The following is a 23,230-nucleotide window of genomic DNA, read 5'->3' on the forward strand; positions in this document are numbered from 1 at the left end:
GATCACACCACACTCACCAGTAATCTGACGCAGGCTGCACACTTCTCGAAGGACGCAGCATCCTGGGTAACCTCTTTCTTAGAGGGTAGAGCTATGAAAGTCTTCTCTAACACAGCTCATGCAGCACCCTCCATCATCCACTGCAGTGTCCCACAAGGTTCATGTACTGCCCACACGCTCTATAATCTTTTTACCAAGCCTCCCTTTGACAAACTGGATGCACTAGGTATCACATCCACAAATTACGCCGACGACACACAGGTTCTCCTTCCCCTGACAGGGTGTCCAGTCATTTGGTCGACTGACATTTGGTCGACGCAATTTGGTCGAAAACCAAATGGTCACATTTTTTTTTTATTTATATATTTATTTTTCGGGTTTTCGTTTTGTAAAAAAGGGGGGTTTTAGAGAAAAAAAGGGGGTTGGGGGGGACCCCCCAAAAAAATAAAAAAAAGGGTTAAAATAAAAATAAAAAAATTCGACCATTTGGTTTTCGACCAAATTGGTTCGACCATTTGTCTGGTCGACCAATTTTTTTCGACCAAATGTCTGGTAACCCCTGACAGGGCATTACCATCAAGATGCCACTACCCTACAGCAAATCTACTCCACCATACAAGCATGGATGGCCACCAACGGCCTCTGCTTGCACGGGGACAAGACAGAAATACTCATTCTAGGCCAGAAATCCACACTCTCCAACCTCAACCCGCTGTACCTAAACTTCAACATAGAAAACTGTGTCATCCCAGTGTTATCCTCAGTCAAAACACTGGGGGTGCACATAAATGCTACTCTATCAATGGACAAACAAGTCAGTGCCATAGTCTCGGCCTCCGCACTAAGTACCAAACTTATCAACACAATAAAACCATTCCTAACTAAAGATAACTGCCTCTCAATCGCCAGAGCTACCATAGGAGCCAAACTAGATTACTGTAATGCGCTCTTAGCTGGCACATCCAAAAAAAACTATCTAGACTCCAAACTACTCAGAACAACGCTCTTAGGGCAGCCCTCAGCATACCGAAAAGAGACCACATCACTCAAGCGAGGAAGACCGCTCACTGGCTCCCAGTCAAAGACCGTATCTCCTTCAAAATTCTCACGACTATGCATAAATGCATCAACTGCTGAGCACCTCCATACTTATCTGACACATTATGTAGATCTCAATCCACCAGTCCGACCAGATTACAATACTCCAATCAACTAACGATACCTCGCATCAACAGGACAAAGGCAGGAGGTATAGGCTTCCCCTTCCTCGCCCCGAAGCTCTGGAACTCCCTCCCCACTGACCTCAGAGCTGAAACATCTCTATTTTCCTTCCGTAGAAAACTCAAAGCTGCCCTCTTCAACTAATCTGTTCTCCTAATCCCCTGTTCCACAATGCATGTATGTAACAAATGTGCAACATCGTCCAATGTAACACTTACGGACCTGAACTGTATGTAACTAAGTACAAGCAACCCTGTAACAACCACCACGATGGATTAGTTGAAACGTATGTAACGAAGTATAAGCATCACTGTAACAAGCGCCACGATGCCTTCGGTCTGCTGTGCGCTCAACAAATATGAATAAATAAATAAATATAGGAACTTCATTGAGAACTATGGGACCATATCGTCTCCTTTGAATGTGATTTCCTCACCCAAATTCCCCAAGAAGGTCAGGTGGAATGAGAGTGCACTAAGGCATTTGAAGGACTTAAGAAAGCCCCTTGTCAAGCTCCAGTCTTGAGAGCTCCTGACTACAACCAATCCTTTATTGTACAGACTGAGATGGGGAACACCCCATCTGCTTCATTAGTAGGAAACTGAAGGACCGAGAAACAAGGTGGGCAACCATAGAACATTAATGTTTTGCCATTGTGTGGTCTTTGAAGAAGTTTAGACCATACTTGTATGGATCTAGTTTTGTAATTTAAACAGACCACCAACCCTTGAGATGGTTAATGCAGATGAAGGGGGAGAATCCTAAATTGTTAAGATGGTCAATCAGCCTTCAGGGGTTTGATTTCACTATAGAACACAGGTCAGGGTGTAATCACCGAAATGCTGATAGTCTCTCCAGAAAGTATGACCGACTGGAGTAAGGAGATTCATCCAGGAGTGGATTAAATCCTCCTGTCCCTTAGTCTGGGGGGGACAAGTGTTAGGGAGAATTCTCAAAAATTTGTTAATTCTCTACCTTGGAGACCCCCAGCAACTTTGCTGGATTTTTGGACTTTTCATTTTTTAACCTGGAGAAAGTGAGACCCTTTTTTCCCACTGTCTCATGACTTTTTATTTTATTATTTTTTTTATTAGAATTGATGTAAAACAGAAACAAACTTTAGGAATAGTTGTGAACCACATGGTTGTCAGAAGAACCTTGACTGTCCCCCTCAATCCCCTGCCCCCTGATCGTTAACCATGAACAGTGGTTTCTTGAGCTCGTGAAATTGGTCCAGAGCTTTGGGCAATGTGCTGTAAGTCAGTATCCCCTTCTGGGGTCGTAGTTACCGGTGCATGATCAATTACGTGGTGTTTTACACCGTGACATTGAGTTTCTCCGCATTGAGTCGGATGTGGGCTCGCCTCCCCTTCCTGCCCTCCCTTCTCTCGATTCGCCTCACCGGCACTGACCCTCCCCAATACACCCTGGGCCTTTTGGTCCTTCAATGCTCCTCCCATCCCCATTTCTGTCTCACCCCGTCCCACGCTGCTCGAATGGTGGCTGGGTCATCGTTCATTAGGGCGGTCAGTTTATCCATGAGGAACATGTTTTTCACTTTGATCTGCCACTCTTCCTTATTTGGGTCACCTGGCTCTTCCATTTCCACGCCAGGGCTTCCCTCCCTGCCCTTAGCATCGTTTCCCACATTCTTGGGTATCTATGCGTGTCAAAATCCCTCGGTGGAAGGCCCAGTAGTATAGTCAGCGGGTTTTGTGGGAGGAGTTCCCCTGTGACCTCAGCCATCCACCCCGTTAAATCCTCCAAGTATTTCTTTACTCGTGGACAGTGCCACCACATGTGTCCTCTCGATCCCACTTGGCCACATCCGCTCGGGCAGTTCGGAGAGGCCCCCGCAAACATTTTGGACCATTTGAGTGGATTCCTGAAGGATATTAAGATTGTGCTCCATGTCTGCTGTGAATAGTTTCCCATGGAAAGCTATTTTGAAAACCTTGTTCCATTTTTCTTCAGTGAGTTCCTCCCCTTCTAAATCCTCCCAGTATGGGCGGAACCCCCGTCCTGCACCTTGAGAGGGTCGGTGTCCATGTCCTCCAAATAGGTCCAGTATGTGCCCCTGTCATCGTTCATGTGTTCTAGGAGGACCCGGAGCTGAGCTGCGCTAAAATAGTGGCGAAAATCAGGCAAGCCGAAACCCCCTTCCTCCTTAGGGAGGGTGAGAGTAGTTCTCTTGGTCCTTGGCGTCTTGTCCTGCCACATAAGGCTAGGACTGCTTTCTGGAGTTCCCTAAAGATCTGGCCTGGGACTATCACGGGGAGGGCCGTGAAGAGGTATAATAGTCTCAGTAGGACGTTCATCTTGACCGCGGTCATTCGTCCATACCAGAACAAAATCAGTTTGCCCCACCTTTTCATACCCGTCTTGATCTCGGGCATTATGGGCTCATAATTGGCCGACGGCATCTTTGAAATAACCAGTTAGGCAAATGCCCAGGTAGCTGATTGCAACTTTCTCAACTCTAATCCCCAGAAATGTATCTAAGGGGTCCATTATTAGGTCCTGGGCTCCAGTGGGAAGCGGCAGGGATTTTGATATTTTAATTTTTAGCCTTGAGAATGCTCCAAAGACTTCTATCAAGGATATAAGGGAGGAGGGGGGGGACGACATGTGTGGGTCCACTAGGTATCCCAGGATATAGTCTGTAAACAAGGAGAGCTTGAATTCCACCTGACCCCTTTGAATACCTGGATGTGTTCTCACCGCTATGGCCAAGGGTTCCATTGTAAGGGCATATATCAGGGGGGATAACGGGCATCCCTGTCTTGTGCCCCGGGAGAGACCGAAGGAGGCTGAGAGGTCACAGTTTACTTGGACTTTAGCCGTGGGGGCCCTGTACAACGCGGCTACCCATTTTCTCATATGCTCCCCAAATCCCATCTTCCGAGGAGTAGCATCATGTACCTCCATTCGACTCTAGCGAAAGCTTTCTCCGTGGAAAAGCAGACTTGCATCAAGATCGGCCCCCTGAGCATAATGGATCAGATCTATCGTCATCCGGATGTTATCCGCTCTCTGGCCTCCTCTTATGAACACCACCTGGTCTCCGTGGACCAGTGACGCCATAATCCCCTGCATCCTTTTGCCGAGTACCTTAGCCAGGATTTTATCATCCATATTGAGCAGTGATATTGGTCTACAGGAGGAGCATTCGGTCAGGTCTTTACCTTCCTTGGGCAATACCACTATGATGGCTCCAATCATTGTTTCGGGTAGGATATCCCCCAAGAGGACTGCATTAAACACTTTGGCTAGATGGGAGGCCAGTGTGGATCTAAATGTTTTTATAAAATTTTACGGAGAACCCGCCCTCCCCTGACATCGTACCCCCCTTCATCCCCTTAATTGCCTGAATTATTTCCTCCTCTGATATTGGGGCCTCCAAGTTGTCTGCCGTCTCCTTCGCTAGGCCCTGTATCAGTATTGTCTTAAGGAGGTCTTAGATTTGGGATTCGTCGCCCCCAAATTCAGACTCATGGAGCCTTTCATAGTAACTCTGAAAGGCAGCGCCGATACTCGGGGTGTCGTACCTCTGCGCCCCGTGTCAGTTTTTGTGGCTTTTCTGGGCCACCCTCGGTCTCCACGCCAGTTGTTTATCTGCCCTGTTGCCTTTTTCATAATATTTTTGTTTAAGGAACGGGAGGGTCTTCTGTTTTATTCTACAGAAGATCCTTCAATTGAGTCTTATATTGGTCAAGGGCCGCTCCCTAGGTTGGGGTGATGGAGCTGCCTGGAGAATGTCCCGGTTGCAGCTCCGCTATTTTCTCTGAGGGCTTTTTCCTGGTTTTCACCCCCTGACCCCCCCCTCCCCTGGTGCCCAGCCAAGTAGTCTGCCTACTCCTGGTGCTTGACTGGACCACCTTGGAGCCCGCTTCGGCAGGGCTTTTCACTGAATTAACGTTTTGTGTTGAGCCCCCACAGTTCTCCCCATACTTTCTGTTCGTTGGGAGACCTAGCCCCCTCTTCGTCTGGGACCCCCGATATGCTTCTTTGGTCCCTGGGGGGGGGGGCCCGTCATCACTGGAATCTTTCGAGCCCTCATCGCGGTGGGGCTGAGGGGTGTTCAGCTTCTTGAGTTTTCTAGAACCCGGGATTTTTCTCATGTTAACTTTCCCCTCCTACTGCCCTTGCTCCCTCCCCGAGGGTTGTCACTGGTCGCTGTTGGCGTGCATATTCCCGTATCCCTCCTCTAATGTAGTCTTCCGTTACCAGACAAGATCGCTGCCCCATGCACTCAAATGACAGGGAGAACGGGTAATCCCACCGCTACCGAATCCCCTTTTCTTTTAGGTAATGTGTTAGCGGGCAGCACAGTCTCCACCTGGCTGCGTGAAGACTGAGAGGGTCCTGGAAGATAGATATCCGTGCATTATTGTATGTGATGGTTCTAGTTTTCCTGGCTTCGTCCAAGATTTTCGTTTTCTCTGTATAATAGTGGAACCGCACCAGGATGGAGCGGGGGCTTCCAGCCCTGCCCCCTGCTCTATGCGCTCTGTCTATTGTGGGCTCTGTTGTTGCCTCGTTCCCAAATGGAAGGCGAATCATGTCCCTCACTCCTCGACAGATGTCTCTCTCGGTCTCGCCGTCCATTTGCGGTATGCCAAAAAACAGGTTATTCCTCCTCTCCCTGTTAAGTCATCCATCTGCAGAGCTCTTTCCTCGTCCCTCCTCTCCACCGCCGCTAGTCTAGTGTCTATCTGTGCTTCCAGGGTTGCGGATGATGATTGGCTGGACTCCCAACTGTTGTAGCCTGTCTTCCACTCTGTCGACCCTCTGGTCCATTTTCTCAAATCTTTGGCTTTTGTCAGACTACATGTCCCTCATCTCTGCAGCACGGCCGCAAAGGCTTTTTCCATGGTTGTGGTGTCCTTCATGGGTTTCCCGGCCTATTCTATCTTTCCTTCTGGGGTCGGGTCCTCTTGGGTAGTCGCCACCTCTCAATCGGAATACCTGGAGGGTCTCCCTCCAGTTCATGTGTCTCTGGCTTGGCAATTCGTTGGGTGTTGGGCGCTGGGTGGGCTGGGCGTGCTGTTCCCTGTCGCTCTTCAAATTATTGTAGTCTGGATATGTCACCCCGTTCTCTCCGGTGCCGACTTCTGTTGGGGGGCAAGCTCTTTAGAGGCGGGCACACACCCCAGTGCTGGCTCCTGGGGGCCCTCACCTTTTGCGGGTGACTATGCTTAGATCTGTGGCCCTCCCACAGCACTGAGATCAGTTTGATGGCCCGGAGACCTTACGGGCATCTTAGGGTTCCCCTTCTCGCCGGCCCGGTCCCGATTGTCTGGCATGCTAAAGTTAGTTGTGGGCCTTGTCTGTGGGTGCTTCTTCTGGGCCCTAGGAGGCAGGGTGTACCCCCCTGTGACCCTCACTACTCCGGTGACTAGGGGTCGAGGTCACCCGGAGTGTCGTCATGGTCCCCTCTGGCCTTTGTATCTCCTCGAGTTCCTGATGGACTTAAGGGGGGGGGGACAGGTGCATCCAGCCAACCTTTCCTTCCAGGGGAAAGTGAAGATCCTGTTACAAGGGTTTTGGTTACTCGGCGGGCACACGCCCCAGGGCCTTTCCTGGGGCCACCACCTTAATGGAGTATATGTTCGGGGGTCTTTGGCCTCGGCTAATTGCGCTGCTCCTGTGGTGTACTGGCTCGTGTTCTGGCAGGGTCCTTTTTAATGCCTTCTGCTTGCTCTCGCAGGGGCGCCTGCGGACCTCCCTGCCTCCGGGCTGGAGGACTCACATGTTGGGGCATTTTCCCCCTTCCTAGCCCCGTCCCAGCTCAAGGGCTGTAGCCCTGTGGCCGCCAATCCTTACTCCCCTCAAGCGCGGGTACAAGGGTGTCGCTGTATTTTATGTGCACCTCGGTGCATGTTCCGTGGGGGAGCCTCCTGGGTTGGCGAGCTTCCCATCACCCAGTCCAATGTGGGAAACCTAGTGGCCCCCTCAGGCCCTGTATCATGCGGGAGCCCTGGGGCCAGCCTAGTCTGCAAGCCGTGGTGAAGCATCTTAGTGGCTTCAAGGCTGTTGTGTCTGCCGTTGGGAGATGAGGCCCTTTTGGTTTTTCTCCCTACCGTTATGGCCCAGCTACTTCTCCCAGCCTGGGCCAGTTTGGTGTTGCTTGGTGAGTGCGGTTGTAGATTGCCTCCTCCCCGCCGCCTCCCGCGGCTATCACTGCTTTTGTAGTTTGCTCCACACTCTCCTCTGCGCTGGTGTTGGTGAGGAGCGTTCCAACTACTGTTCCTGGCACCCAGGAGGACCCAACGTGCCTCCCTCTCTCACCGTCTGTCTGTGCTGCACTTCGTGGAGAGGCAGGCGGGTGTCCGTTCCCCTTTCACTTCGAGGCTCTAGCTGACGGTGTCACTTCTCCTCCGTGCCCCTGTTGTATGTTGCGACGCATCCTCTTGGAGTCCCTTTCTTCCTCGCTGTCCGTTCGTCTTGTGGATCCCGCCTGGGATCCAATTGGTCTCTCCTCCACGGCTACGTCCTCGGGGCAGCTCCTCCATGGGGCCACTTGCTCCCACCTTCAGATGCCTTCGCAGGCTGGACAGCCTCTTCACGTTGTCCGTGCCTCGATCGGGGAAGAGAGGGGGGGGGGGAGCACTCCCTGCTGGTGTTTGGTGGGGTCATGGGACAGCGGCCCCTCACGATGGGATCGTCAGCCCGGCTCCTGGTCCGTGGGGGCCTCCCTCCAGTCTTCACTAGGGGTTAGTCGCAGGCCCAAGCTGGTATGGGCCCGTTCTCCACAGTCCCGGGGTCCTGCGACTTCGGGTTTTTTACTGGTGTTGCTTCAGGTGGTCCCCTCGCAGGTCCCACACTACAGCGATCCCCATGGGTTTGTCTAGGGGGGGGCCTCAGGCTGCCATTGCCTGTGCGCCCTCTGGTGGCCTCTCGCTCGTATTTTTAATGTGATTTGTACTGTGTGTCATTAAGTTTGACTCCATAGGCATCATCTTTACATTTTGTCACACAGCACCCTCAGTGCAGTGGCACAGGGAAGTCTTCCAGATTTCCCAAAGGTTTAAATACCTTCTCTTGGATAAACTGGTTCCAAGAGCAGTGAAGTGAAATTGGCTTAACTTACATTTGTAACTTTCTATACCCAGCGCACACTATCTTACTATAGGGTAATCGAGGGGTTACCTAGTATCCACTTTGTGTAGTTTCCCATGTAACATTTTTATGTTACCCTTTCCTCGATGAATGGCTGTTGGCAGTGGTTTACTTTTAACGACCATGATGTGCATTTACTGCGGGCTGCGTTCGCAGCTGCAGTCAAGCACCCAAGGGTGTCATTTTCGTCAAAATGGCCGCAGTCTTCTTTTTTCACCATTTCGTTGTGGAAAGGCCCTTCTCGAGATTTACTCTGCGCGCCAAACCAGGTTGGGTCCGTTTGTTCGGTTTGTCTTTGGTGGGATTCACTAGTGAAAAGGGCCGCTAGATCTCAGTCCCTACTGACTCGGGGCTCAAGTCTATTCCAGATACTTCTTAGTCAAAAGTGCTAGAGGCACATTCTAGACCTGCACCGTCTGACCTCAAGTCCCAAAAGTTCAGGATTGTCATATTGCAGCACATGCTCAGCCAACTGGAAAAAGACTACTTGACGTCGCTGGAAATGGAGGTCGCCTACTTCCACGTCCCCATTCACAAGAAACACTGAAGGTTTATGCGCTTTGTGGTGCAGGGACAGCACTAGCAGTTCAAGGCCCCAGGGTGTTCAAGAAGTGCCTGGCACCGGTGGCGGCCCATCTGCGGCTACAGGGTATACCTAGGAGGGCCGGCCAGCGGTCGGTTCACCAATCGATGTGTGTGATGGATAGGGCTTTCCCATGGTTTGCAGGACCAGTTCACGTCTTACGAAACCTCTTGGTGTGTGTCACGTAGAACTTCAGGGCACGAGCAACGTCAGCAAGTGCAAAGCCCTTTCACCTGGGGTCGAAAGCTTCGGGAAAAAAAACAGGTAATGCCAAAGGGTAGTTGAGGTGTAATTTGGACAGAACCTATGACATGTAAGAGGGGTGCGTCCGCAGCACCACCACCATCTTGCTTTTAAAAATGTATTGGTGTGAGGGTCAGACGTTTTGGACCTTAGGTAATTTTTCTTTAGTCTTAGTTTGCTAAGCAGGGAACCCCTTAGGAAAAGTTCACCGTTTTTCTAACCTATTTTCCTTTAATAAATGGCAAACCTTGAGAAAACTTAGTGCCAGTCTTGCATTTTTGACCCCTTACCACTCTCACTGTAAAGGTAGAGTACTCTGCAAATGGTAATCCACTGTCATATTTTCTCGACTATGCAAGTACATCTTTCAAGCCCTGCCCATACACAACTTCGACCACACTGTTCTTGTTCAGATACCTACCACACACAATCCTACTCTGCGCATTTGCACACACAGGATTTTACTTCATGTTGTAATGAGAAGTAGTTCTCAAAGCACAGCCTGTCGGATCATTTTTGGTGTCCTAATTGCGCTAGTTGCATTAGTCTTGTGAATTTCAGTCATGCCAGGGGCACTGGGTGAAGTAATTATTTTGAACTCTCTACCCATTAGGTGGTCTGGACCAAGATGGGCTTTTCCAGGTGAATGGAAATGCAGACAGAGTGACGTGGCTGCGCCAGCGGTATGACCGTGGAGAAGCGGTAGATCTGGTCCAGGAAGCGGATGTCCCTTCAGCCATAAGTCTGCTTCGTTGTTTCCTTCAGGAGCTTCCAGATCCAGTCATTCCATACGGCCTCCACATTCATTTACTGCACTTTTCCCACGGTACTGTTACAACCATGCACAATCACAAATACTTCTTGTTAAGGAAATAAATCCTTTTTATGCTTCGTCCCCTCTCCTAGTGAGACCACCAGCACTTTTTGCTGGACTGTGGACCTTTTTCTATCATGAATGAGGGGAGCCTTTTTTGACTCATTCACTCCTATTTGCTCAGACTTTTGGAACTTTGTTCTGTGTTTTACCTTTACTATGAGTCTGCTTTCCTCCATAACTCTTTAGAGGCATCTTTGTGTAACTTTTGCAGCACACCGATCCTTATGTCCAATGTTGCTGGGAACCCTTTGGGTTCTCCTTTGAGATTTTCTTTATCCTTACTAACTACAGTTCTTTAGAATAGCGGGATACTTTGTATCCTTCCTAAAACTGTATACTTTGTTGTATTGAATTTAACCGTTCACCGCTACCACCCATGGGCAGTCTCCAGGCGCTCACATGGCTCTTCGAGAGGGAGTTGTGAGCTTAGTGAGGACAGGGTGAGAGGATGGGTTCAGAACCAGGAGGAACTGGCGTCTGTTTTGCATGTGGGAGTTCGTGCGGGAGGCCATGTGTCTTGTAGCTGTATGGACAAGATTCAGTGTCTTGCCTGTGTGGTAGTGTTTTGTGTTGGTGTGGGTTGTGGTCGGTTTGGTTATGCACACTGGTTAGCTAGTGTCCATAAGGGACCCAGGGTCACAGGTGTTGGGTAAGTTTCATAGTAATGTTAAATCTTTCTGACCTGTGTCAACCCCCTGAACCTTTTGCTTTACTGGTGGATTATTTTTTCTTGTACCTCTGAGGGAAACTTTTTCCAAACTCACAGAATCTTTTACTCTTTTTATGGGTGTCGTTTTTTAAGACTTTCCATAGTGTCTTTTAAGTTATCCTCTGCCAACTTTTTGGCAATAAGTGCCTGTTGTTGCTGGGTTGCCATAGGGGCTCCTTTTTTAACTTTCTCTGGCTAACCTTGAGAGAATTACAGTTCCCAAGGGTAGAAAGTCGCTTTGGATCCCTTTTCACATTTTATTAGGTGAGACCAGTGTTGGATAAGAATGTGTACAGTCCAAATGGTGTGAAACTACACAAGACTTATCTCTTGGTATTAGGTAGCCCGCTGTTTAATATATGCCCATACTACACAAGTAGGTAGTGTGACTGAGCAGAGGGGTACATGTGAGCTGTAGTGTTATAACAGAGATTCACAGTGACATGTCTTCTAATAACACTTCTTCTCATTATTTATTAATTTAACAGACCATTTTAAAATAAGCCTTCTTTAGAAGGGAGCAATATGCAAGTCTCCAGTAAGAGCAAGCAAGCAAGCTATAACTCCATAGGCATCATCTTTACATTGTGTTACAATGCACCTTCAGTGCAGTGACACAGGAAAGTCTTTCAGAATTCCCAACGTTTAAATACCTTCTTTGGGATAAACTACTGTTTCCCAGAGCAGTAAAGTGACATTATCTTTACTTACATTTGTAACTTTCTAGACCCAGTACACACTATCTTACAATAGGGTGCTGGAGGGGTTACCTAGTATCCCTTTGTCTAGCTTCTCAAGTAACATTTTTTATGTTACCCTTTTCTCACTGAATGGCTGGTGGCAGTGGTTTCGTTTCAACTATCATGAGGTGCCTTTACTGCAGGCTGCGTTCGCAGATGCAGTAAAGCAGCAGAGGGTGCCGTTTTTGTCAAAATGTCCCGTTCTTTTTTTCACCATTTCTTTGTGGAAAGGTCCTTCTTGAGATTTACGCTGTGCGCCAAACCAGGTTTGGTCCCATTGTTTGCTTTGCCTTTGGCAGGATTCACGAGTGAAGCCCGCCTCTGCCTCCAGGGTGTCTGGGGTAGGCAGGAAGTGAGGGGGGTGCTTGAAACTCCCTGTGCTTAGTCTCCTAGGAGACTCAAATGCACTCTGTAGTGATTGACCGGCTGACTGTCCGGCAAGGACAGCCACCCTGCTGGGTGAGTGACAGCTAGGCTTGAATGAATGGGAGAGAAGTGAATAAAAGGCAAGGCTTTTGGCTTGGAAGGCAGTCGACCACTGTACGAAGGAACCGAAGAAGAACTTGAAGAGGACGCCTGCTGCAACTCCTGGACCGTTGGTTCGCCCAGTGAAGCCCTGCTGCTTTGCTGAAACTCAAATTCGTATCGACAGAGAAGCCCCTGCAAGAACGACTTTTCCCCTTGAGTTGGTGGGACCAATCCACTCCAAAGTAAACCACCTGGACATCCTTCTCGAAGCTGGTTGAATTTCCAGAGTTGCTGCTGGAAACCGTATAGCCATGAAGAGGAACACCAGATTGTGTGTGTTGCTTTTAAGCTGGCCTAGAGCTCCAGGAAGATTCTCAGGAAGCGGTACTGACCGAGCCCCCTCAACAGAGTGCGGGACCCCAGAAGCAAGGAAAGTCCATCTAGACAACCAGGAACCGCAATGTTGCTATTTGCAGTAGACTCTAGGAGCTGAAACACTGAACAGCCACTGATTTGAAGATTGCCGGTTGCGAGCAGTGACCGTCACATTGCAGTGCAGGAGTCCCCAGAAGTCCTCCCTCTTATCCCCACGACTGAGGCTCGGGAACAGTGAGAGCTGCAAAGGAAGTCATCTGCTGCACTTTTTCTTCAATACAAAGGTACTGTAAAATCTGACAGAGCTTACCTCGCTGTAGAGTTGCTTGCATCTTCTACCACTCACAAGTCTAATAGGCTTGTGACCATACATTTGATTCTTCTTTTCTTCAAAGACTTCTAAAACATTGTGCAAAGACTTTTCTACTTACCAGAAGTGCTTCATCCTATATAAGACTTTTGCCCATTGACTTTGACCTAGCCTATTATACTGAATGACTCTGCTTAGGGGATCCAAAAGTATTTGCCTGCTTAAGAATATTTGTGGTCTCTTGTTGTTATAATCTTTTCCTTTTACCAACTTCTAACAGTATTCTAATGCAAACAGTAAGATATAAATGTCCCCAGCACTCTAGCTATTGAAGTCACCTGAGGGTGAAGGTTGTTTGTGGGCCTTCCCAAAAGGGTCTTTACTGACTTAGAAACTAAGAGTGTACAGTATTGAAGTGTATTTGTGTTACTATTATATTTCTCCCTTCTGAAGAAGGCTTATTCTAACTGATTAATAATTGTTTATTCAGGATACGTTGTGTGAAAGTGTTTATTTGAATGCTTGTCACTGTGAATCTCTGTGTAACTCCCCTACAGCTCACATTGACCCCTCTTGAGATAAGCCTGGCTGCTCAACACGCTGCCAAAGCGGTGTAGTACAAGCTTATACCAAAGGTTGGGTTTCCTATACCTGTAGTCAGAGTTGTGTGTAGTGCACCCAAAGGGTACTGCATACAAACTTTGCCTAACAAGGATGCCTATCGCGCCGGTGACCGCTGCAGCTCTAGCGACGGCGACGTCTGAACCTCTGGCAACGGAGGAACCACCGGCCAAGAAGAGGAAGCCTCCTTACTACCTCTCGCCCCCCCCACCCCCCGATGACGACGGGCACGGACGGATGACAGTGGGATGGGGGACCTCCCGTTACCTCCCCCCAGGTCCTCCCCGTCAGACGAGATCGGCTCGTTTCACTCTGATCTCCAGAACTTCGGAGTTCTTCCAGCTCGCTCTTGAGGAGAAGGAGGAGGGCTTCTTATAACATCGCTGTGAGGCGAACGGGAAGACCATTCTCACGGTCCCACTCCTGAATGACATTTGGGAAGAGGGCTTGTCCCTCATGAAGAACCCTTCTACGGCCCCTGCTAAGGGGGATCGCCTTGAGAAGTAGTACAGGGTGCTGGACTCGGCGCCCAAGTGCTTGCAGACCTGCAGCCAAAAAGTCGACGGGCACTTCTTTCTCAGTAGCATCCACCCCTCCGGACAGCGAGGGGAAGAAACTAGATGCCATGGGACGATGGGTTATCTACTCTGCGGCCACTACTATCAAGGCCGCCAACGCCATCGTAGCACGATTCAACCAGAGCTTTGGTACAAGATTGCTCCCCTCCTGGACTTCCTCCCCGAGGACAAGAGTTCGGAAGCGTTGGAGATTCTGCAGGAAGGGGAGGTGGCGTCGGACCGCGCCATCACGGTGGCCACGGACACCGCTGTTCTCCAGCATGGTGTCTGGCATGGATTCACATGCTCATGAATATTCCCCGTCAGGCTGGGAATCCTCGGTAAAGAAAAAATCACTTTCAGTTTCGTTTCTGAACTGTCTTTCTAGTAGTAACCAATCACTGGTCTCTGGGTCATATTGCCCCCAGCCAATGACTGCCCTCTACCTAAGCCCCTCCTCTGGCAGCCATCTTCAGATTTTTACTGCACGTTCAAGTGTTGGGAGTCCTCGTGCTTTAGCTCTCGAGCTTTTACTGCGCTTTGCGTTTTTTCGAAGAGTTTACTCTGATATTTTCGGTCAGTCGAGCCTCAAGCTCCACCGATTCTACTTCCGATCAACGGGAACCCGTTTTTGGAATTTTCTACGCCCCTCAAGGGCACCTTTTCGTCGAGTTACCACTTCTCTGAGGATTCCAGAAGATCTTTGAGGCCTACCCCGCATGGTCATGGCCAGGACAAAGGAAGCATGACGCCTGTTGGATCCAAGCTGTTCAGGAACAGCCCGGGATGTGGGCTACAGAACGTCTTTAAGGACCTGTGCCTCTACTGCCTTCACGACGACAAATCGCACGTGGAGAAGGACTGTGCGTTTTGTAAGAATATGTCCGAACGGACAATGAAGGATCGTTATACTCTACTCACCAACTGGCTGGAGGGGAAGAGCCCAGCAGAAGGTGAGAAGAAGTCCGAGCGGTCTTCTAAGACCTTTGAGGGCGCTCCGGCGACGGGGTCCAACAAAAGGCAAAGCACTGCAAGTCCGCAGGCACCGGGAGCGCAGATCGGTCGGGCTCCTTGGCTGGCAACCAAGGCGCATTATCACCGACGCCATCAACCACGAGGCAACGCTCTGGCTCGGTGAAGAGGAAGTCGGAGAACCCGGGTAAACTTCGGGAGAAGTCCTGGTCGATCACAACAGACAGCCGAGGGGGAGCGAGGCGGCGACCCTCCCCCCAAGGTGAAGGCCTCAAGCGCGCCCAAAGTCGCGAGGGCCCTGATTCACCCGGCTAATGCCTCGATCGAAGGAGTCGTAGTGGCCCTGGCGAAGCCTGCGAAGGCTATGCCAGTGGAGACTACCTCCGGGCCTAGAGGGAACCTTCTTTTCAGCCTATCAATAAGACCCCCATGAAACCCCAGGCGGAGAAAGAGGGGGGGCGGTAGCCATTACAGACACAGGTACCACCTCTGAAGATGAGCTGGCTGGCGTCGCAAAGATCCTGGACAAGAAGTTCAAGGAGGTCCGGTCCTAAGGGGGCGGGGGGATCCCGACGAGGCAGACTAAGAAAGCAACGGCGGTGCCGACAAGGAACTATGGGCCGTGGTGGGGACGGAGGATTCATCCCCACCACTCCCCAATCATCGCAACCGGTGCCTATGCCACAAAGACAACTCGGGAGCGATCTTGATGGCTATTCAGGCCTTGTGTACGGAGATGAGAACAAGGTTGCCCTTACCCCCCAGCGGACGATCCAGCGGAGCCTGGACCGTCGGGATGCCCACCGAGCAAGCGGAGGAGAACTCGTCCCCCTCCTCCTTTCCAGCCTTCACCCCCTTGCCCTCCTCTGAGGGACGAGGCGGGAACGGAGAAGGCGACAACAGGGACGGATGAGGACGGTGGTGACGATGGAATGGACCCTCCACCACCCGCTCGGGCCTCCCTTCCCGAAAAAATTGGCTCATTCCACGCCATGATCGCCAGGGCATCTGAGCTCTTCCAGCTCTGTCCCGAAGAACAGAAGGAAGGTTTCCTTTACCAAAGGCGGGAGGCCAAGAGGAAGACTGTCCTCTCAGTCCCGCTACTGGATGACATCTGGGACGAGGGGCTGGCGCTCCTGAAGAACCCGTCCACGCCCCTGATAAGAGACCGGTACGAGACAAAGTCCCAGACTCCTCCCCCATGTGCCTCAAGACACAGCCGTCCCCGGATTCAGTGGTCTCCGCGGCGGCCAAGAAAGCGGCGGGGACAACAGTTTAAACTTCAACTTCCCCGCCGGACGGCGAGTGGAAGCAATTGGACGCCATTGGATGACGGGTCATTTCGGCGACGACGATTAAAGCGGCCAACGCCCTCGCGATTGTGGCACGCTACAACAGGGAGCTGTGGTTTAAGATCGCTCCCCTGCTGGATTTCCTTCCGGAGGCCCAAGAAATCTTACAGGAAGGCGAGGTGGCGTCGGACCACGCCATTACGGTGGCCACAGACCTCGCTGACACTGGCTTTCGCCAGATGGGCAACGCGTTTGCCTTCGCCGGCATGGCTGGCTCAAGGATACCGACTTCCGCCAGGACGTACAGACCAGGGTTCTGGACATGCCCTTAAAGGGAACAACCTGTTCGGCAAGGCAGTGGACAAGGCGCTGCAGGCCATCAAGGCGGACACCGAGACTGCTCAGGCCTTGGGTGTTCAACAATGACGGCCGTCCTTTCAGAGCTCCGGAGGCAAGCAAGGTGCTTCCAAAGGATTCGGCACGGTTCCTCGTCGTACCGCCAAGCGGCCCGCTCCTCGTCGCTGGAAGACTGCAGAGGACGCGGCAAGACAGGAGGATCTCGTCGTCGGCAAGGCGGCAAGACCGTGGCCAAGCAGGACTGAACCGGCTGCTTCGTCGGGCCCCCACCCAAGCACCCCGGTGGGAGGCCGGCTGGTGAAATTCGTCAGCGTGTGGGAGTCCATCTCCACCGACCATTGGGTGCTAGATACCCTGGCCCGCAGGCACATTCTGGAATTTCAGCAAAGGTGTCCCCGTATACCACCCGTGGCCAGGAAGGAAAACCACATCCCACAATTGCTTCTGGAGGTACGAGCGATGCTAAGAAGGGGAGCCATAGAACTCGTCCCAAAAAGGCTCCAGGGCTCCAGAGTGTACTTGCGGTACTTCCTCGTCCGGAAGACCACCGGCGGTTGGCGACCCATCCTGGACCTTCATAGTCTAAACAAGTAAATCAAGTCTCCGAAATTCCGGATGGTCACCCTCCAGCACGTGCTGGGACAGCTGGAGGAAGGCGATTTCCTATCGTCGCTGGACTTGGAGGATGCCTACTTCCACATCCCCATTCTAAAGGGACATCACAAATTCCTATAATTCGTGGTCCAGGGGCGACACTTCCAGTTCAAAGCCCTTCCCTTTGGATAGAAGTCGGTGCCCAGGGAGTTCACCAAGTGCCTGGCACCGGTGGCGGCGTGGCTGCGCCTAAAGGGGATCCACGTCTACCCCTACCTGGACGATTGGCTCATCCGAGCAAAGTCAAGAGAACTCGCCATCGACCACACAGCAAAGTCCGTCCAGCTGCTCACAGATCTGGGATTCTTGATCAACTTCGCGAAATCCCGCTTGGTACCATCGCAAGTCGCCCTGTTCCTGGGAGCCAGACTCGACACAGTGGCACGATTGGCTTCGCCGTCGGAGGAGAGGACGAAGGCCATCCTGGGCAAGGAGCAACGGCTGTTGCCCATGGACGTGGCCAGGGTGAGGTCCATCAAGTCCCTACTTGGCATGATGTCCTCGTGAGTCTGTGCAGATTGCGGATGCAACCACTGCAGGAGTTCCTCGATGCCCGTTGGATGTAAGTGGCGGGCAGCTTCGAAGACAGGATCTCCCTCGACAAGACTTTCCACCAAGCGATCCTTTGGTGGGGCAACCACGTGCATGGACTTCCAGACCCTGGAACATCAGGAAATGGTGACGACTGACGCCTCCCTGGAGGGATGGGGAGCACCCACTGGATATCTCCACGCAAGAGGCCTTTGGCTCCCGGAGGAGAGGTCACTGCATATCAATGTCCTGGAGCTCCGAGCTGTGTTCTGGGCCCTCAGGTCGTTCCTTCCGTCCCTCAAGGGCAAGGTGATAAGGATCTTCACCGACAACACCACTACAATGTTCTACATCCGGAAACAGGGAGGAACCAGATCCCTAGCCCTATCCAAGGAAGCCCAGGATCTGTGGCACTGGGCCGTCGCCCAAGGGATGTTTCTGGTACCCTTCCATCTAGCAGGAATAAAGAACACCATTGACAACTCAACTCAGCAGGGAGCTGCGCTCGTGCCACGGCAGGATCAAGTGGATTTCCTATTCCGACGATGTGCAATCCCCAGATCGACCTATTAGCGACGAACGCCAAGTGCCGGAAGATCGCCAGCAGGTTTGCCCAGCTGGGGGAGCATGGGCAATGCCTTCTCATTCCCCTGGAACGGCCTGTTCCTGTATGCGTGCCCACCGTTGCAGTTGCTGCTGCGACTCCTCAGTCAACTCGGACGGGCCCGGTGCAGGATGATCATTGTCGCATCGGCTTGGCCGAGGCAGATTTGGTTCCCGGACTTTCTGGACATGTCAACATCACCCCCCCCCCCAGTCAAACTGCCGACGGACGCGGATCTTCTCGCCAGAGAAGGAGACGCCATCCTCCACCAAGACCCGGGGTCGCTGAAGTGGCTGGACTGGCTCCTGCAGCACTAGAGTTTGGAGGGTACGATATCCCGGTGGACTGCAAGGAGGTGCATGCAAAGGCCAGGGCGTCCACGACTCTCGTGCTATGGACACAAATGGTTCTCTGTCTGGTGCCGTGCACAGATGAACACACTGCGGATTACGGCCCCTCAAGTGCTGCCGTACTTGCTATCGCTGGCTAATGCCTCCATCAAGATCCATCTGGCGGCTATCTCCCGCTACACCAGAACTCCGGGGCGCTCATCTCTGTGGTCCCATCGCCTGGTGAAGGAGTTCATGAAGGGACTGTTTGGATCGTTCCCGCCAGTGAAGGCTCCGGCCCCGGCGTGGGAGCTCAATGTGGTGCTGACCAGGCTTATGGGGCCGTCATTTGAGCCTCTGTATTCGGCACTGTTGAAGTTCCTGTCGTGGAAAACAGCGTTTCTTGTGGCCATCACCTCCGCACGACTAGTGGTAGAGATCCAGGCCCTCTCCTGTAAGCCTCCATACCTGACATTCCACGAGACAAGGGTGGAGCTGAGGACGCGCCCCTCCTTCATGCCCAAGGTGCAATCCGACTTCCATCTCAACAAGCCCTTGGTGTTACCTGTTTTCTTCCCCTCGCCTTCGTCGCCGGCCGAGAGGACATTGCACTCGCTGGATGTAGCTAAAGCTCTGAAGTTCTACGTGGACCACACGAAGAGCCTTCGGAAGACATCACAACTGTTTGTGAATTTTGGACCTGTGAACCAAGGGAAGGCCCTCTCAAAGGCTTCCATTTCCAGATGGTTCTCCGGCTGCATCATGCACTGTCACCGGTTTGCAAATCGACAGTTGCCTGGCCGTCGAGTGCCCATTCGACCAGAGCGATCGCTGCTACCACAGCCTGTCTGGTGTGCCCCTGCTGGACATCTGCAGTGCTACTGCGTGGAGGTCGACGCACACCTTCACGAGATTCTACTGCGTCGACCTGGATTCCAGGGAGTAGTCCAGTGTCGGCCAGGCAGTGCTGTGCAACCTGTTCGACCTGAAGGTGGGCCTGGTAAGGAGGTAAGAGCTGCTTAATGTTGAGCCTTGCCACCTCCCGTGGTTGTGCATGTGTGTACTGCTATGTATTCTTGTATTCATGAGCATGTGAATCCATGCCAGACCCCATGCTGGAGAAGGAACAAGTTACTTACCTGTAACTGTTGTTCTCCAGCATGGGTCTGGCATGGATTCACATGCGAACCCTCCCTCCTACCCCTCTGTGGCTCTTCTCTTGGTCCTTCTGCCACTTTACGTGCTACCAAATCCTACCAGAGGAGGGGCTTAGGTAGAGGGCAGTCATTGGCCGGGGGCAGTATGACCCAGAGACCAGTGATTGCTTACTAGTAGAAAGACAGTTCAGAAATTAAGCTGAAACTGATTTTTTCTTTACCGAGGATTCCCAGCCTGACGACTGGGAATATTCAGGAGCATGTGAATCCATGCCAGACCCATGCTGCAGAACAGTTACAGGTAAGTAACTTGTTCCTTAGGCAAGATTGTATGCAGTACCCTTTGGGTGCAAAACAACAACCCTGAACTCCTGGCAATAGGAACCCAACCTTTGGTATAAGCTTGTACTACACAGTTTTGGTACAGCCAGGCTTATCTCAAGAGGGGTTAATGTGAGCTGTAGGGGAGTTGAACAGAGATTCACAGTGACAAGTATTCAAATAAACTCTTACACACAAGCTTTCTTGAATAAAAGAATATTTATTTACCGGTCAGTTAGGGTAAACCTTCTTCAGAAGAGAGCAATATACAGTAACACTGAAATATACTTCATAAAATACGCACTCTTAATATCTCTAAATCAGGGAGTACCGTTTTGGGATGGCCCACAGACACAACCTACACCCTCATGCGGTTTCAGTAGCTAAGGTGCTGGGGACATTAATATATCACTGTTGTATTTAGAATAATTTAGGAGTAAGCCAAAGAAAAAGGTTATATGAACATACAAGAGACCACAAATATTCTTAAGCAGTAAATACTTTCAGATCCACCAAAAATTCATCCAGTAGAACAGGCTAAGCCAAAGTCAATAGGAAAAAGTCTATCTGAGCTGAAGCACTTCTTTGCAGGTAAGTAAGAAGTCTTTGCACAATGTTTTAGAAGTCTTTGAAGAAAAAGAAGACTCAATGTAGGGCCACAAGCCATTAGACCTGTGAGTAGTAGAAGATGCAAGCAACTCTACAGCAAGTGGGAAGTCCTCTCAGACTTTTAAAGTACCTTTTGTATTGAAGAAAAAGTGCAGCAGATGACTTCTGTTCGTGAGCAGCTCTGTAGATCTCACTGTTCCTGGGCCTCCCTTGCTTGGACAAGAGGGAGGACGTCTGGGGACTTCTGCACTGCAATGGGGACAGTCAACGCTTGCAACCGGCAATCTTCAAACAAGTGGCTGTTCGGTGTTTCAGCTCCTCGCGTCTACCGCAAATAGCACCACTGCGGTTCCTCGCTGTCGAGATGGGTTTTCCTTGCTTCTTGGGTCCAGCACTCTGAGGGGGCTCAGGTTCGATCAGTCCTTGTTAGGCAAAGTTTGAATGCAGCACCCTCTGGGAACACTACATGCAACTATGATTACAAGTATAGACAACCCAACCTTTGGTATAAGCTTGTACTAAACAGTGTTGGTAACGTGTTGAGCAGCCAGGCTTATCTCAAGAGGGGAAATGTGAGCAGAAGTGGAGTTACACGACGATTCATAGTTACAGGTATTCAAATAAACTCTTACACTCAAGGTTTCTTGCCTAAACAATTATTAATTTATCAGTCAGTTATAAAGCCTTCTTTACAAGGGAGCAATATAATAGTAACACACAAATACACTTCAATACTGTACACTCTGAATCAGACAAGACCCTTTTGGGATGGCCCACAGACACAACCTACACCTTTAGGTGACTTCAGTAACAAGTGTGCTGGGGACATTAATATCTTACTGTTGGCATTCAGAACACTCTTAAAAGTTGGTAAAAGGCAATGGTTATTAGAACACAAGAGACAACAAATATTCTTAAGCAGGGCACATACTTTCAGATCATCTCAGAAGAGTCATCCAATTCAATAGGCAAAGTCTTGTATAGGATGAAGCACTTCAGGTAAGTAAATGGAAAAGTATTTGCGCAAGTTCTTAGTCTTTGATAAAAAGAAGAATCAAATTTAGGGCCACAAGCTGATTAGACATGTGAGTTGTGGAAGTTACAAGCACTTCCACAGTAAGAGGTAAGTTCTCTTAGACTTGTTTTACAGCACCTTGGTAAAGAAAAGATGCAGCTGATGACTCCTGTTCATGTGCAGCTCTGCAGATCTCACAGTTCCTGGGCCTCCGTCGTGGGGACAAGAGGGAGGACGTTGGGGGACTCCTGCAATACACTGGGGCTGACTGGCAAAACGGGCAACCGGCAACTTCACTTTCAGTGGCTGTTTCGCGTTTCAGCTCCTTGCGACCACCATATATGGCAACACGCGGTTCCTGGCTATTGAGGTGGGCTTTCCTTGCTTCTGGGGTCCCACACACTGTTGAGGGGGCTCCGGCTTGGTCAGTCCTGCTTCTTGGGAGTCCGGAGGATCTTCCAAAAGTGCTAGCCAGCTTAAAAGCAACGCACACTATCTGGTGTTCCTCTCCCTGGTTCCACGGTTTCCCGCAGCAACTCTGTGGAAATTCAACCAGCTCCGAGATGGATGTCAAGGTGGCTTACTGAGTTCATTGGTCCCACCAACTCAGAGAGAAGTCGTCCTTGCAGGGGCTTCTCTGTCGATGCAAACTTGGCAAGTTGGCACTGCAGCAGGGCTTCACCGGACAAACCAACGGTCCAGGAGTTGCAGCGGGCGTCCTCTTCAAGCTCTTCTTCGGTTCCTTCGTCCAGTGATCGACTCTGCCTTCCAAGCCAAAAGACTCGCCTTTTATTCAGTTTTCCCATTCATTCCAGCCTAGCTGTCACTCACCCAGCAGAGTGAGCGCCCTTGCCGGACAGTCAGCCAGCCAATTACCACAGAGTGCATTTGGGTCTCCTAAGAGACTAAGCACAGGGAGTTTTGGGCACCTCACTCACTTCCTGCCTACCCCAGACACTCTGGAGCCAGAGGTGGGTTTCACTCCTGAAGCCCGCCAAAGGCGAATGAATAAAGGGACCAAACCTGGTTTGGCGCGCAGAGAAAAACTCGAAGGAACTTTCCACAAAGAAATGGCAAAAAAAGACCGGGGACAATTTTAACAAAGGAGGCTCAGTGCCATTTTGAAAAACATGGCTCCCGCGATATAACGTTACCAGAGCCGTGAACAGTTTGCGGTCGGGGTAAATCACGGTAGTTCATTCGAAAACCAGTGCCACCAGCCATTCTGAGAGGAAAGGGTAACATATAAACTAGACACCGGGGATACTAAGTAGCCCCTCCAGCATCCTATGGTAAGATAGGGTTTGCTGGGTCTAGAAATTTACAGAACTAAGTGAAGTCCATTTCACTCCACTGTGCTGGGAAACAGTATGTTAGGGAGAATTCTCATAAATGTGCTAATTCCCTTCATCTTAGAGACCCCCAACAACTTTGCTGGATTTTGAAGACTTTATTTTTTTACCTGGAGAGTGTCCTTTTTTCCCACACTTTCATGTATTTTGATGTGTGTTTTTACTCTGGTGTTCTTTGATTATGGAGTTTTAGCCAACTCCATAGGCATCA

At 50.7% G+C, this 23,230-nt stretch overlaps 1 protein-coding gene across 3 annotated transcripts in view; it reads left to right on the forward strand.

The window, feature by feature from the left end:
* The window catches only part of FAM13B (family with sequence similarity 13 member B), a 694,693-nt gene that overhangs the window by 106,377 nt on the left and 565,086 nt on the right, over positions 1 to 23,230 (forward strand). For all 3 annotated transcript variants that reach the window (XM_069649076.1, XM_069649078.1, XM_069649077.1), the window contains exon 5: positions 9,783 to 9,995. In XM_069649076.1, the coding sequence (XP_069505177.1) occupies positions 9,783 to 9,995 (213 nt within the window). The remainder of the gene's footprint in view (positions 1 to 9,782; positions 9,996 to 23,230) is intronic.

Source organism: Ambystoma mexicanum, chromosome 2q, assembly GCF_040938575.1.
Source record: "Ambystoma mexicanum isolate Mex_15411 chromosome 2q, UKY_AmexF1_1, whole genome shotgun sequence".
Taxonomy (NCBI): Eukaryota; Metazoa; Chordata; class Amphibia; order Caudata; family Ambystomatidae; genus Ambystoma; species Ambystoma mexicanum.